Here is an 18,040-nt window from a genome sequence, read left to right as displayed (position 1 = left end):
ATATATATATATATATATATATATATATATATATATATATATATATATATATATATATATATATAAATAATATATTTATAAAGCTATACTTTGTATTATATCATCTTTACAACAAATTATGTGCTTATGTAAGATGTTACTAATGTAAGGTCTATGGGGCCAAGGACAGTGAATTTGATGTTGTTGTTGTTTTTATATATATATATATATATATAAACTTTTTCTGAATGACTTGATGACACCATCATTGCTTTTTCCCATTCTCTTCACTCTAACTTCACCCAACTATGACGGCTTCTTCTGCTGAGAAGCCCAGCTATGTGAAAATGGTCCTTTTGTAATTTTCATTCATTTAAGCTGACATACTATATTTATTAAAACTAAAATTATATGAGAACAATCCAAATATTGTTGTTAAATTATTTGAAGAAAAAAAAAAAACTGCTGGTCTAAGATGAACAGCGATTAATCGCAACCAAAATAAAAAGTTTCTTTGGCATAAAGTGTGTGTGTGTGTGTGTGTGTGTGTGTGTGTGTGTGTGTGTGTGTGTGTGTGTGTGTGTGTGTGTGTGTGTGTGTGTGTGTGTGTGTGTGTGTGTGTGTGTGTGAGTGTGTGTGAGTGTGTGTGTGTGTGTGTGTGTGTGTGTGTGTGTGTGTGTGTGTGTACTGTTTATTTATATTATGTATAAACAAATGCACACGTGCATGCATACATTTGATAAAGTTGATTTATATTGATATTTGAAATATATATGTATATGGTACAAATTATACCCTCACAGGCCACTTTATTAGGTACACCTGTCCAGCTGCTAGTTAATGCAAATTTCTATTCAGCCAATCACATGGCAGCAACACAATGCATCTAGGCATGTAGACATGGTCAAGGCGATCTGCTGCAGTTCAAACCGAGCATCAGAATGGGGAAGAAAGGGGATTTAAGTGACTTTGAACATGGAATGGTTGTTTATGCCAGACGGGCTGGGCTGAGTATTTCAGAAGCTGCTGATCTACTCTGATTTTCATGCACAACCATCTCTAGGGTTTACAGAGAATGGTCTGAAAAAGAGAAAATATCCAGTGAGCGGCAGTTCTGTGGGCACAAATGTCTTGTTGATGCCAGAGGTCAGAGGAGAATGGCCAGACTGGCTCAGCTGATAGAAAGGCAACAGTAACTCAAAAAAGCACTCGTTACAACCGAGGTCTGCAAAAGAGCATCTCTGAACACACAACACATCCAACCTTGAGGCAGATAGGCTACAGAAGCAGATGACCACACCGGCTGCCACTCCTGTCAGCTAAGAACAAGAAACGGAGGCTACAATTCACACAGGCTCACCAAAATTGGACAATAGAAGATTGTCCAACGACAATAATCAACAAATGAACACCATGATTCTGTCTTTTCGTTCTTATCTTATTCTCATATACTATTTTTCAAACTAAATACACAGTAGAAACTAGTGTTGTCACGATACTGGAAACTCTTACTTCAATACGATACTTTGAAAAGTATCGATATTCGATATAATTGTCAATACTGCAAGAACTTTTTTGGAAAAAAAAATTATAAAAATGTGGCCAGTTTGTTGTTGTTTTTGGTGTTTTTATTATTATTAATATTATTATTAATAACAATAATAATAAAACACGCTTAGCCCATTTTATCTTAATGGCTACGCTGACAGTGTATATATTTTGCTGACTTGTGTTCTTGCATTGTCCCAAATGTTTCTAGTAATGTTAAAATTCAGAGAAATAAGCATTTTTTTTTTTACTTTTTTTTATCTAGTGAGATGGAGTGTGTGCTGTGCATTCATGCTAAAGGCTTCAAACTGAAAATAAAATCATGTTGCTACTCCTAGCAACAAAGAACAGGAAACTGAGGCTACAATTTGCACAGGCTCACCAAAATTGGACAATAGAAGGTTGTAGAAACATTGCCTGGTCTGAGTCTCGATTTCTGCTGCAACATTCAGATGGTACGGTCAGAATTTGTCGTCAACAACATGAAATCATGGATCCATCCTGCCTTGTGACAACCGATCAGGCTGGTGGTGGCAGTGTAATGGTGTGGGGGATATTTTCTTGGCACAATTTGGGCCCATTAGTACCAATTGAGCCTTTTGTCAACACCACAGCCTACCTGAGTATTGTTGCTGACCATGTCCACCCCTTTATGACCACAGAGTACCCATCTTCTGATGTCTACTTCCAGCAGGATAACGCACCATATCATAAAGGTTGAATCATCTCAGACCAAAAATTCTGAGGAATATTTCCAGTACCTTGTTCAATCTATGCCACGAAGGATTAAGTCAGTACTGAAGGCAAAATTTTTCCAACCCAGTACTAGTAAGTTGTACCTAATAAAGTGGCCGGTGAGTGTATAAAAATGACTGCATCATTTACTCATACTCCATTTTAGAAGTATTAAAAATAACTAAAACAAAAAATATATATTAAATAGATATGACCAAAGGAAGAATTTAGAATTAAACAAAAAATGTAACAATATTTTAAAAGTGATCATGAATGATGTAATAATAAAGTATATGGATTGTGAATGAGACCCACAGTTGTTTGCGCGCATTACTGTGCATATTGCATATTGATTGTTTCATCATTCACTCACTTCTCTTGTTATAGATTTTTGCTTCGTTTCTCATGCTCGTGTTCTTTGTTTATTTCTCTCTGTATGTTTCAGGGATCGATTGTCGGAGCTGCATGGGAACATGTTTGTTGAAGAATGTGAGAAGTGTGGCAAGTATGTAATCGATCTGTCTGAATTTATTAATGAAGTCCGCCTGAACACATCCAGTCAGAAACAACACTGATTTACAAGCAGAAGATATCCAGGGATGTGTTACTGGGGCAGAGAAAATACACAATATGAGCAAATGGGGCCAGACATTGACACACTCGCTGTTTTTAAACTTTAGGCTTAATCTTAGGCATAAACAAAAAATAAAAATAAATTAATAGCAACAATTTAATAAGCAAAGCAAAATAAAACAATATGATACAATTGTAACTCCACTCTACATCAATTATAAAAATACAATCCATCACAATAAATTATAAATAGCATTCCATAACAATAAATAACAACCCACAACAATCATATAATCATCAGTTGAACACTATGAGTCTTTTTGTTGTTATCTTATTGTTATACACTATTTTTCAAACTAAATAAACAGTAGGAACTAGTAAGGGCTTAAAATTAAGCTTTTTGCATGGTAGCACTGGTGCTCCTAATTTTACAAATTTAGTCACACTCACCAAAATTTCAATAAGTATTAAGTAAGTTTACTACTAACTAAGTTTTATATTATCAGATTTATTGCAATTTAAATATCAACACTAATCCAAACTAACAACCAAAAAATCTGGCCCTCTATGCACTGCTGGACATGATGTCGTCTTAGGCTGCATTTACACTGCAGATCTTGATGGTCAGTTCTGATTTTGTGACTGTATCCGATTTTGTTTGATGACCTGCTTACATCCTCTTTTAAAAGTGACTCGTATCCAGTTGTCTGCATTTACACTGCAAAGGCACAATGATCAGGAAAAAAAGAGCGGGCGCGGACTAACAGCTGATAATTAAAGAGTGCTCTTTTCTCTATTCCTGTATTTAATCTGTTCACAGCTTTTGACAAGCTGTTTCACTATAGTTTATGACAGAAAGGATCTCATTTGTCCATCTTCTTGGACAAATATATGTATGTATGTATGTATGTATATATGTATATATATATGTGTGTGTGTGTGTGTGTGTGTGTGTGTGTGTGTGTGTGTGTGTGTATGTATATATATATATATATATATATATATATATATATATATATATATATATATAAATATATATATAAAAAATATATATATATATATATATATATATATATATATATATATATATATATATATATATATATATATATATATATATATATATATATATAGGCTTTTTTAAACATTTAGGCATCCTAATGTAATGTCCATGGCATGATTTATGCACTAGTTTTATATTAGTTTATATTGGTTACATGTCGGACATTGCACTCTCTCGCTCTTATTAACATGCTTAAATACATGTGCTATATGACAATATAAAAGCTGTTTAAGTCCTCGTGTTTGAGATTTAAGGTTTGGGACTCAGCTGAAGTCTGTTCTGAATTGAAAGCGTCTGACTTTATGTCATTCGCTATGGTTTTTAATTACGGTCGACTCGCATTGATAGGTGAAAATTCAATCTACCTGCTTACGCTGCAGACACGAGAACACAGATCCGATTCATATCGGATAAATTTCCACATATGAACAAAGCCTGAATCTCATCTGAGTAAATCGGAATCCATGTGATTTGTTCCTGCTTACACGTACATGGGCCATATCCGATCTGTGCCACATGGGAGAAGAAAATCAGAATCTAGTTACTTGAACAGTGCAGTGTAAATGCGGCCTTAGCAACACCAGTGTTTTCATGAGCTGCAGTATTTTAGTTTAATCTCACTGAATTCAAATCCTTTTGCGATGGTGTGCACAATGTTAAATTTTACATATAGCTGCTACTTGCACGTCTGACAGCATCCTGACAATTAAATAAAGGATTAAAAAGATCCTCTCATGCTTAAAATGTGTATTAGATGTAGCAAAAACTCTTACCTGCAAACTCCCACAGGCTTTACAGTTAATGCTTTAGTTTAGTTCATACAGTTAGCTTCAGTTTTCATAGTGGACTATAACCTAATCTAAATGGTCATCACTAATCAGATGTGCCATTGTTTGTAACAAATTGTAGATGGTTTCTAAAACAAAATCTTTCAGTGCACTTTTCATTACCTCATCTTCAGTGCTTTGTTTTCGTGTTGGTCGCTCCCTGTCATTTGAAAGCAAAAGGCATTGACTGAGTGATTTGCAGCTGATGTTAACCAATCCATTCGCAATCAGTTCTAGAGCAGTGGGCCAATCAGAATAGCTTGAGGGCGGGACAAGCATTTTGGGCTTTGTTTACTGCAGAACGTTGACAAGACAACAGTTTTAAACTATTCCAGAGCGCTGTCTTTCACTTTTCAGGTTCAAAGACACATTCTGTGTGAATGTCTCCTAAATCTGCGCATGCGGTGAACATTTTGCAATGAAATTCAGTCGCACGGCAACAATTTTATACATGTATATTGCTCAAATGCTCAAAAATATATTTAGAGGTCGCATGGATTAAATTTTCGATGAGTATGCAACCAAAATGCACCTTGCTAGTGTTGTCACGATACTGGAAATTATAACTGTCAAACAGGGTCGGAGTGGGACTCCTTTTCAGCCCTGGAGTTTAAAGTCTTAGACTGGCCCACCTCAGTGCATTATCTGAATATATATTCTGTGCTAAATTCTTTATAGATACCCAGTCCTTAGTAACAGTGGTCACACAAAAAATAAAATATGTACACCTACATAAGTAACCCAAACAGTATTATATGTCATAACACTAAAAATAAAAAAATTTAATTACTCCGGTCAGATTTGAACTCGGGTCGGTGGCGTCGTCACGCAGCGTGCTGACCACTGGCCCACAATGGCGCTGTTATGCCAGAGTGTCTGGAATAAAATAAAAGTATTGCACTGTTATCTGCAAACCTTTTAACCACAGTATTACTTACTAATGATGGCTTAATCGTTTTCTCCCCATTTTAGATTTCTGATCAAGTTATGTGAGATTTATTATTGTAGTGAAACATCTGATTTTCGTTGAGCAGGTGTAATATTCATTAATATTAATTGTTCACTATAAAGGTGCCGCTGTTTGGGATGGAATGATAGATACGTCATCATTAACCTGCAGACTGCATTTTGCTCACAGTGCTGCGAGAAAATAAATAAAATGAGTAACGTAAGGCTATGGTCAAATAAGTAAATAAATGAAAAAAGTGCGACTGCTGAGAGTGCAAGCAGCTAAGGACACCGGCCGTCACGGGCCAAAAAAACGACTGGCCCACCTGGAATTCTCCCAGTCCTCCCAATTAGCCAATCCGGGCCTGCTTCCTAATGATATTTGAAAAATATGGATATTTGAAAATATTTTTGATACTGCAAGGACTTAAAAAAAATAATCAAAATTTGGCCAGTTTGTTGTTGTTGTTGTTATTATTATTATCATTATTATTAATATTATTAATAAATATTCTTAGCATATTTTTGCTTAATGGCTAAGATGACTGTGTATTTATTTTGCTGTTTTTTTTTTGTGTTCTTGCATTATCCCAAATGTTTTCTAGAAATGTTAAAATTCAGAGAAATAAGCAAATTTGTCTAGTGAGACAGAGTGTGTGATGTGTGTTCATGCTAAAGACTTCAAACTTTAAACAAAATCGAAAAAGAACTGAAATGACTTAATTTCAAACAAAATCCAACTCAAACAAAGTACTTTTTGAGTTAGATTGGGCAGTTCGAGAGAGCTCACCAAAGAAAACTTTTTATAGAAGTTAATTTTGGATGTGAGCTACCATTGGGCAGTGACGATTACGCAACTGATGGCTGTGTTCTGGAACTTTGCCATGCTTCTTATTCTCACAGTTTATGGTCAGACAGGAGAAAAACAATCAGCACAACAACGCCAAGTTAAAAAATATGCCTTTGTTTGTTGTAAATACTCGCCCTCTAGTGGACAAAATGGCATACTGTGCCTTTAAAATCTGTGTAAAGTTCTTCAAAACTGTTTATTTGATTCAAGTAAACAATAAATCCTGTAGCATATCCAACAAATCTATAATTTCCCCAAGTCTGGACTGAGAAATATGTGTAAATAAAGAACAGAAAGGTCTTTGACGCTCGGCCCTCAAGCTGCACACATTTGCACACTCTCCAAAAGTGCATTGATTCTGGGTTTTTTTTCTAGTGTTTGACATTGAATAGGTTGCGTATTGATTGTGTATGTGCATCATAGCTCTGCGTCTGACAGATAACACCCGTGTGAATTCTGGCTTATTGATCACACACACACAGATCTTCATCAAGGGTGGCTGCGGGTCGCGTGCCGCTTCTGTCACTGTCACTGAGATAAGCACTTGTGCCCTCGCGCTCTTTCAGGCAATACGTTCGGGACACGGTGGTCGGAGTGATGGGACTGAAGCCGACTGGAAGATACTGCGACGTCATGCGCTCCAGAGGACTACGATCCTGCAGGTGACTTTTTTAGCAGATATAATAAATGTAAAATATATACTTAATCATTATTTTATGCTCAGTGTTACGATCTTTGATGGCAAAATGTCTAGGGAATTAAAAGGAGTAACATAAAGATGACCAAAGTATAAACTGATGATGAAGAATGGCAAGAGAAAACACCAAACAACACATTAGCACCGCAAAAGATTTATTGCTCTCACATTATTTACAATATTTACAAACAATAGGACAAAGTTGAAAAGAACCAAGACAAACAGGAGAGGGAACTGAAGTTTGCGCTAGCAAATCAAAGAAATAAATATAACAAAAACATTCCCCTAATCTCCTCCCCAATCCACTAAATAAGAAAATAACAATATGAAAAAGAAAGTCTTCAGCGCAAAAGCACCCTGAACTTATACTAACTAATAATTAAAATACAATATTAGCACACTTCGCTAACTAGTGTGTCTATACATCAATAATCCAGCGTGCAAATATATATATGTCACGTGACTTACTATTTTGTACCAGATCTGCCTTGTCAAAAGTCACAGAAGGTTTTTGAATGGAGCAATAGCGGGCTAGAGATGTAAAAACACACACCAGAACTCTCAAACAAATCTCACTCAAAGTAAACATCAGTTAATCTCACTCAAAGTACACATCAGTAACAGCCACAAACGCACACGGACACCACCAAACAGACAAAACTTCAAAACAACAACAACAGCTGATCTCTCCCCGTTGCCGCTTCCGATTTGAAGGGGTCTGCAACGAACGTGATTGGCTGAGAGAGAAGTTGTCGTCACACAGTGGATTGGCAGTCCTGTCAGCCAATAGTGCTCCGAAGTAGGCGGGACCTGTGAAAATGACAGGGCCGGTACAGACAGAGAGAGAGAGAGAGATGGAGACAGAAAGAATATACATGCAGCAAAACTGCAGTTCATACCACTCAGATAAATTAATTCAACAAAAAAAAAAAGATAAATAAAAAATTATTTAAACGATAGTCAATGAAAAAAATTATAAATAAAAAGAAAATATACAAGGCGGTTATATCTGAGGACAGGATACATTATGTTTAATTGCAGGTAGGTCGCGGGTGAATGAGATTAATTATTAATGATATATGCTTTGTATTTTTTAAACACTTTCTGTAAAATACAAATGTTTTTTAATGCATGTTTAATCAGGCAAACAGGCCCTAATTTGCTCACTAATTAAAAAATAATAATAATTATTATGTGCTTGTTGGAGGTCCATTTGTTAAAGCAGAAATGGAGTCGAATGTGATCCAAGAGAAACATAAGGACAATTAAAAACAAAGCAATAAGAAAGAAAGAAAAGTGAAATGTGGGAGAGTTTTAGCAAAGTGGTTTACGAGGATGAATCAAGTGTATGTAATATGCAACGGCTGTTTAGCACTGTATGTATATGAAAGCCCCAAGACCGGTACCTTAAATATGAATCATCTTGTGTGTGCTACATCAAAAGCATACCATACTAGCTGGCATTTAGGCTATAGTGGCACCGTTTTTTTTTCCTGTATCTGTAAAGGCTACAAGTTCTTATTTTTATTTTCTGTATCCATTTGAAAATTAAGAAAATGTGATCTAAAGACAAACTTTTGTTTTTATAAATAAATGTTTATTTAAAAAAAGTTTACGATTAGCATATTATTTTACTATCAGAAAAGTGCAGATTAACTTACTGAATCTGCTTTTAATAACGAACGATGACCTATCATTCTGCTTTAAAAAAAAAAAGTTAGATTTAAATAAAGTGACGATTGGGTGCAGGTCAGATGAGGAGATATATATATATACACACACACACACACACACACACATACATACATACATACATACATATGTATATGTGTGTACAGTTGAAGTCAGAATTATTAGCCCCCATTTTAATTTTTTCCTCTTCTTTAAATATTTCCCAAATGATGTTAAACAGAGCAAGGAAATTTTCACAGTATGTCTGATAATATTTTTTTCTTCTGGAGAAAGTCTTATTTGTTTTATTTCGGCTAGAATAAAAGATGTTTTTTTATTTCTTAAAAAACATTTTTGGGACAAAATTATTAGCCCCTTTAAGCAATTTTTTTTTTTTTAGATAGTCTACAGAACAAACCATCATTATACAATAACTTGCCTAATTACCCTAACCTGCCTAGTGCACCTATTAACCTAGTTAAGCCTTTAAATGTCACTTTAAGCTGTATAGAAGTGTCTTGAGAAATATCTAGTAAAATATTATTTACTGTCATCATGGCAAAGATAAAATAAATCAGTTATTAGAAATAGGTTTTTAAAACTATTATGCTTAGAAATGTGCTTAAACAATCTTCCCTCCATTAAACAGAAATTGGGGAAAAATTAAACGGGCGCTAATAATTCAGTGGGGCTAATAATTCTGACTTCAACTGTGTGTGTATGTATGTATATATATAAATATATATATATATATATATATATATATATATATATATATATATATATATATATATATATATATATATATATATAATCTCAGATAAAATTATATGTGTGGGCGGGTGGATGATTAGTATGAAGCCGTTTAAGCTGATTCGCACATCGCTAATGTGCAAATATACACTACCAAATTTGGGGTCAGTAGGACTTTTAAATGTCTTAAAATAAGCTTCTCCTGCTCACCAAGGCTGCATGTATTTCATCAAAAATACAGTAAAAACTGTGAAATGTTATTGCACTATAAAATAACTGTTCAAAAGTAGTTTATCATTTAATTTAATAATTTATTCTAGAGATTTGAAAGATAAATTTTTAGCTTCATTACTCCAGTCTTCAGCGTCACATGATCCTTCAGAAATCCCTCTAATATTAATTATTATTATTATTAATACTAATAGTAATAAAAGGAATAATGGTGACGCAGTGGCGCAGTAGGTAGTGCTGTCGCCTCACAGCAAGAAGGTTGCTGGTTCGAGCCTCGAGAAGTCTAAAAGAAAATGAATTAATTAATGAATGAATGAATAAAAGCAATAATGACTGGAGTAATAATTTCATTTGAAACTACATACAATAAGTAATAATAAATATTTGCTAAAAAGGTATTTAAAAATGGAACTTTTTCATTGTACATTTAATAAATGCCACCTTGATAAACAGAATAATTTTATTTAAATCATTTAAAAGAAACTGACCCCAAACTTTTGACCGGTAGTGTATATATTATATTTTAGGAATATTTATATATTATTATTTATATACAGACATGCACAATATGTAATTTAGTACCTAAAATTAATGACAGTTAGATGTTTATTTGCCAAATAAATCATAATTAATTTAAATAATTGTAGGCTTTTATTTATTTTTTTTTTAGTAAAAAAAAAAATAATATGGTTTAATTTATCTATTTATTCTACAGAATATAACCTTTATTTATAGCAAAACAACTTTTTTGTGACTACTCAGAACATGGCAGAAATTATTAAAACTGATCAGGATCCTAACATTAATATGCCGATTTTTTTAGAGTGGATAACTTGGAGTGATGTCCTAAAAATGCATGCATGCGTATTTGTGTGTGTGTTTGTGTGTTCTGTGCAGAGGGAAGCTGATCAGCTCTATATTGGACTGGGAGGACTCTCTGCCCGACAGAGACCTGAACAGAGCTGATGAGGCGAGCAGGTAAAGGAAGATTAATATCTAGACTCTGAGACAGAGTGAGACACATCTGCTCTGATAATACAGGCTGAAGGCCGTTATATTTAGCCAATCAAGAACAATTCTTGCTCAGTCAGAACAAAGCAATCAACAATTACAAGACTAAAGTAAGGCTGACTGCTTTGTGTTGTGATTTATGGGGGGATTTAGGCCAAGCAATTTCAAGTGTAGATACTGGGTTTACTATTACTTTTACCCTTTAAAACATTTCACCATTCGGTAGATATGTTGGTAGCTATATATGTCATTTGAACTCATTTCTTTTGACAAATGTTTTCATTTAGTTAAGTAATAATGCTTCCATTAACCCTTGTGCAATATTTTTTTTTACTATCCTTATGTTATGTTGGTGGCTGTGTTTGCCCTATTGACTTCCATTATAATGACATTTTTTGGCTGCAAAGCCATGGCAGCTTATTATTATGCATTCTTGATTGTTGCTGGTTTTCCTTGTTGGGAAGAGATAAAATGTGTTTAATAACAGATTATTAGGGTTAATATATACACTAAAGATAATTTAATACATTGGATTTGGTACTCAAAAATGACTTTATATATATGTGTGTGTGTGTGTGTGTGTGTGTGTGTGTGTGTGTGTGTGTGTGTGTGTGTGAGTGTGAGTGTGAGTGCGTGTGTGTGTGTGTGTGCGTGTGTGTGTGTGTGTGTGTGTGTGTGTGTGTGTGTGTGTGTGTGTGATTAGTATAGAATAGATTAATATAGAATAGAATTATTTATAAAAACCAGTAGACCTACACTTAATATTATTATTGTGCCATATGTTTGTTTTTACCATACCTTTATTTTACATCTATAGAATCGTGAGAAAATCGTGATCTTTATTTTAAGCAAAAAAAAATTTGTGATTCTCATTTTAGCCAGCTCTAATATATATATATAGATATATACAGTTTAAGTCAAAATTATTAGCGCCCCTTGTTTATTTTTTCCCCAAATTTCTGTTCTGTTCTGGGAAGATTGTTTTAGCTAATTTCTAAGCATAATAGTTTTAAAAACTTATTTCTAATAACTGATTTATTTTATCTTTTCCATGATGACAGTAAATAATATTTTACTAGATATTTTTCAAGACACTTCTATACAGCTTAAAGTGACATTTAAAGGCTTAACTAGGTTAATAAGGTGAACTAGGCAGGTTAGGGTAATTAGTCAAGTTATTGTATAATGATGGGTTGTTCTGTAGATTATCGGAAAAAAAAAAATAGCTTAAAGGGGCTAATAATTTTGTCCCAAAAATGTTTTTTAAAAATGTAATAACTGCTTTTATTCTAGCTAAAATAAAACAAATAAGACTTTCTCCAGAACAAAAAATATTATCAGACATACTGTGAAAATTTCATTGCTCTGTTAAAAATCATTTGGGAAATATTTAAAAAAAGAAAATAAAAATCAAAAGGGGGCTAATAATTCTGACTTCAACTGTATGTATGTATGTGTATGTATGTATGTGTATATATACACACACACACACACACACACACACACACACACACACACACACACACACATACATATATGTATGTGTGTGTGTGTGTGTTTTTAACTGAGTTCCTGAACAAAATGTGTTAAAGAACCAAAACAATTTTTTATTAATAATTTTTTTTTTTTATTAAAAAAATTAAGAGGAAACAAATCTATGCTGTAATCTACATTGGAAGCTCTATTACTTGCATATTACTATAATATTAAAGACTACAATTAGCCACTGAGACAAAATTATTTAAATCAATTTGCATTTCTGGGGCGAGGCAGTGTTGCAGTAGGTAGTGCTGTCCTCTCACAGCAAGAAGGTCGCTAGGGCGCTGGTTCGAACCTCGGCTCAGTTGGTGTTTCTGTGTGGAGTTTGCATGTTCTCCCTGCCTTCGCGGGGTGTGGGTTTCCTCTTGGTGCTCCGGTTTCCCCCACAGTCCAAAGTAGGGGTGTAACGATTTATCGTTGTATGATTTATTGCGATGCAAAAATGTCTCAATATGCATCGTGGCGTTATGACGATTTGATTACGATATGACGTCCGTCTCTCTTGTTAGTTGAGCTGTTTGCACGTGAGCTACATTCCACCTGCTGTCGCACGTGAGTTCAGATTGCAGCAGCAGTAATGTTAGCAGACCAAGATGAGTGGAGTTGAAATAGAGGATGGCCCATCCTCTCAAAATCAGACACAGCTTTAGACTCGTCCCCTTTTTGACATGCATACTGGGTCAAACATAGCCGAAGTTTTAAAGTCTTCACAGGGATTTACATACTTTGCACAGCGACATGCATACCTCCTAATGGTGTTGAAAGAGTCACATACTGTATTTATAAGGTACAATTCACCCTAAAATATCATTCTGTCTTCATATAATGATGTATTGGTGGCCGCAAAATGACACATGACATTCAGTGAACAGAACCTGCAGGTCGTGACTAACAGGTAATAAAGTAGTAAACAACATTCAGTTTGTGGAACAGAGTGATCGTTCAGGAGCCGCGTGGGAAGTATGAACAGCAGTGGAAATGAAACCGAAAGCGTGCACATTATTTAAATAATCATATCGCATTTTAGAGTTATGATTACGACGAGCATGAACTCTTGAGTACAGAGGTATACAAAAATGCACGTCAACATGATATACTTGATAGCGCCGACATCAGCGATGCCGAAGAAATAGTAAACCTGCCTAAACTGCTGAAAAGAGTCACGACTGTCCTGTGTAATAAAAAGACGGCCACCCTGTCACTCATCATGCCCAACATGAAGACAGCCATCCATAAAAACCTCTCAGACAGATACACATCAGTTCAGGATTATTTTATAGAACTGCTGATTACCTGGAAATGTAGAATTTTTTTTTTTTTTTTTTTTTTTGCACACACAAAAAACGCAAGTGACCAAGCAAAGCCTTAAGCTCTTACTGTTAAATTCAATTGAATTGAATCATTTCAATAATATTTTATAAGAAGTTTTTAAATTGTTTTATTTTCCAGAGACAGGCCTGTTTAATTTATTTTCTTAAAGAAGGTTCAGTTTAACAAGTTGAAACAAAAGAAATACATAAAAAATTGTTTACTTGGTAATTACAATTTTTTTAAAATAAAATTTGCATTTTAGTTTAATTTTCAATTTTTATTCCAAATATCATGATACATATTGAATCGTGAACATTATATCGTGATACATATTGTATCGTGAGCTGAGTGTATCGTTACACCCCTAGTCCAAAGACATGCGGTACAGGTGAAGTGGGTAGGCTAAATTGTCTGTATTATATGAATGTGTGTGTGTGGATGTTTCCCAGAGATGGGTTGCGGCTGGAAGGGCATCCGCTGCGTAAAAACTTGCTGGATAAGTTGGCGGTTCATTCCCCTATGGCGACCCCAGATTAATAAAGGGACTAAGCCGACAAGAAAATGAATGAATGAATGAATTTGCATTTCTATGTATTTTTACAAATAATAATCAGTTCTCAAAGTATTTGAACATTTTAATACTTTATTTAGATATTCATATTATCACAGTTCATAGTGGGACAGGGTAAAAACTATCAGCACAACAATGTTAAATATGTAAAATATGTAAATAAATAAATTTAATCCATTTTGGATAAGGCTGTAACATTAAAAAAAGTAAGGTGCTACAAAAACTTTCCGGATGCACTATACATACCTTAAAATGATTTTCCCAAAAAAATAAAAACTGCTTTTATTCCAGCCAAAGAAATAAGACTTTCTCCAAAAGAAAAAAATATAATAGGAAATACTGTGGAAAAAATGAACTTTCTCTGTTAAATATCTCTTGGAAAATAATTGAAATTTCACAAAAGCAGGGCTAATATTTTTTGTCTTCACCTGTATGTTTCCTTACATGCTTAGATGATCTCTGAATCAGAATTGCGTAGGATTTTTAATCCTGAGTATCGTGTCAGCAGCAGCAGATCCAGCTTAATCATATTACAGTGAACGTACTAGAGTCTCACAAGACCTGACACACACAGACAGACACACACACGCATACAAAACATCCCACAACACCTGCTGCATATCTGACCCGCGACTGTCCTCTGAGCCTCCACGTGCGTTCAGAATCCAACAAAGTTTGAAGGGAAAGAAATGTGACCTTGCATGTAGACATCGCTTGAATCTATCATCTCCCTATCTTTATTAAATAATGCAGAATATATACAAATTCAGTTTCCTCAGTGTTATACTGGATATAATGGGTTTTAAACACAGTTGTGTGGCAACATTGTGAATATAAGCAGCTTCTAAATGTAAACATTAAATAATTATATTTTTATAATCACAGTTGATATAAGCAGTCTGCAGAAACACTATGCTCGACATTCTCCCTGTGTACGTGTCATTAGAGCGAGAAAGCCCACTGTAAGATTTGAGATACCACAAATACTTTGTCTTTTACAATTCAAACATGAGCTGGAAACACAGAGACAATCGACTCCACGCCACACCAGGTGGGAATGTGAGAACGCCAACTCCTCTCCATTCCTTCATTTACATTTGAAGCATCCCCGCAACCCCCTTGGTTCACTCACCCTCTCTTCATACATACTCACACAAAACGGTCATTTCAAAGTTTGAAGGTTCTATACTAATCCAAGTGACTTTATCATGTTTGAAATCATTTGAAATGTCTCAGGCCCCATTTACACTAGTACGTTTTAGTTTTAATACAGCGTTTTGGAATGAAAACGATCCACACTAGCGTCTCACCCAGCGTTTTTGAACAGCTCCCTGTCTACACCAGCATGATGCGCTGCAGCATATCTAGCCAGATGAGAGCTGTGCTCGTCGGACTGTTCATCAAGGATCTACCACTGGATCCAATCTCACTATATGTGGTAAATGTTAATTCATCTTGTTGTATATCTAACGATATATATTCCCCGACTTTGGTCTTTTGAATCTATTGCTTGTTCTCAGGTAACGTGTTTGGGCGGAGCGCAAAGATAAGTTAATGATTACTGTAACTACGTACATTCTGTATATTGACTTATAGTTTGCCTTTATTATAATGTATAAACTTATTGTACGTTTTAATTTTTTTATAATGTCCATTATTGATTATTAAAACTGATATTCAGCAAAAGAGAGGGTATGTTTCCAATTAGATTCGTATTTTCAATGAAAATGAAAGGAAGCAGTGATGTTATAGGCTCCGTTTTGTTATAAATATGCAAACAGTGAAGACGACGCAGCATTACGCCTCAACATTTCTGCTGTCAATTAAATTGTTAATATCAAAATGAAAATAGGCAGTTCCTTAAATCATGTTTTAATTTTATTGTTAAGATAGTGAAACAATGTACGTATGCAGGATGATGTGACTGAGGTTATAAAGTACACTGTTCCCTTTGAAGATTTACCTGACATGACCTTGGGAGTCTGTTTTCTATATCAAATTTGCAAAGTCTGAACTTACAAGGAGAGAATGCAGGACTGAACTGTGTGTGGGCTACTTAATATTGAGGAAAAGCCCCAATCAGAGAGGCAAATGTCTGCAGCCCCGCCTCCATTTTAAGATGTCTCCGTTTTCCCCCCATCCACACTGAGACGGAGCAGCAGCGTTTTTGAATGAAAACGGCCTCCAGCATTTCCAAAATGCTCTGTTTTTGGCGCTCGAAAACTCCGGCGTAGTGTGGACAGATGGTGTATCCGTAGGAAATCTTATGCGTTTTTAAACGTGTGTAAACGGGGCCTCAGTGCAACTGGTACAATGGTCTCATTCCCTCAGAAATAGACATAATCAAAACAAGAGATATATAACTTCAGGTATCTTTTGAACCACTGCTAAGGGTGTGCCTCTACCTAGGGGTTTCTGTTGAAATGACAATTTGTTCCTTATAGGTAGGGCCAGACGGAATCTGTGGACGTTTTTTGCTAATTCTGCGGAGAATTTTGGTAAAGTTCTGCGGATTTCTGTAAAATTATTTTGGGAGTATCATAACTAAAACCTTAATATATGAAACAAAAAATAATATATCTTTAACTTTTATTTTATTTTTAAAATGCAAATCCAATTAGATTTACTTTATTTGGTAATTAAAGCAAGTTTGTCATATAATATATCTAGTAAAAGACAGAAAATATTACTGTACATAGATCAGATGTACATTTTAACATTAGTCAATAATATTACTGAATTTTAGTAAAAAAAAAAAACTGAATAAATATAGATTTACTCATATTTACTCAAACAGAATTAATGATGGGCTAAAAATCTGCAGAATTCTGCACGTGCAGATTCCGGGTGGGCCTACTTATAGACAGAAACTCTTCAGAATCTGACATGCTACTAAATGCAAATGCCTTTTGTTATTCAACACATTGCTTTCCTGGAGTAGATTCTTGGTTTGACTACTTTACGGAAGTTTTACGGTTTACGGTTTGACTACTTTACAGAAAGTTTCGGGCCGATTCTGTAACCAGATTAGCCCATAGTGTGGAGCTTTATGCTCCATTCTATGTACATTTTGAAGTCAGGTATGCATCTTTTGATCTTGGATTTATCTTTGAGAATTTTATGTCTTGTATTAATTGTTAATGAATTGACTGAAGTATTGGCATAATACACATTTACTATTTAATTATTCAAACAGAGTTTGTGTTATTAACTCTAGTAGATTCAGTTAAGTCCATAACACCCTAAGCCACTGTACAGGTTAGTAAAGGACTAAAAGATGATAGACGGAGCAGTGTGGCACACTATATGATGTTCTTAGAGCTCCGACTAACACATTGGTATTAATTAAAGTATATTTAGACTCTAAAAGGACAATAATTTTTCTATCTAGAACAACAATTGTTAAGACAAATCTAAATGTGGGTAGGCCTTCATCTCTAAACGTATAGTACTATTTAAATCATATGGTGATTATTCAAAGTTACTAATAGTTTAAGTAAATTGGTCTGCTTGATTCTATAGTAATGATTATGGTATGATTAAATAGTTTTGTCTTGATTTAGTAGATAGCAGATCTATGGGGACCACACAACAGATATTCTAAACCGAGTAAGTAGGGTTCTGCCTTTTAGAATAGTGGTTAATCGCCTCTGTTTAATGACCGAGACTGACATGCTTGTGTTTAAGAGATTGTAAACTCGGCCGGTACAAGACTCAGGATGTTATAGGAATC

The 18,040-nt window shown here is 34.6% G+C and overlaps 1 protein-coding gene across 2 annotated transcripts in view; it reads left to right on the top strand.

Annotated features, from left to right (window-relative positions):
- Positions 1 to 18,040, top strand: part of sirt6 (sirtuin 6) — a 65,959-nt gene that overhangs the window by 34,789 nt on the left and 13,130 nt on the right. For both annotated transcript variants that reach the window (XM_073915506.1, NM_001002071.1), the window contains exons 4-6: positions 2,708 to 2,767; positions 7,090 to 7,185; positions 10,773 to 10,853. In XM_073915506.1, coding sequence (XP_073771607.1) covers positions 2,708 to 2,767; positions 7,090 to 7,185; positions 10,773 to 10,853 — 237 coding nt within the window. The remainder of the gene's footprint in view (positions 1 to 2,707; positions 2,768 to 7,089; positions 7,186 to 10,772; positions 10,854 to 18,040) is intronic.

This window comes from Danio rerio, chromosome 2 (genome assembly GCF_049306965.1).
Source record: "Danio rerio strain Tuebingen ecotype United States chromosome 2, GRCz12tu, whole genome shotgun sequence".
NCBI lineage: Eukaryota > Metazoa > Chordata > Actinopteri > Cypriniformes > Danionidae > Danio > Danio rerio.
The sequence above is the reverse complement of the archived record's forward strand: the minus strand, read 5'-3'. Positions and strand labels throughout refer to the sequence as shown.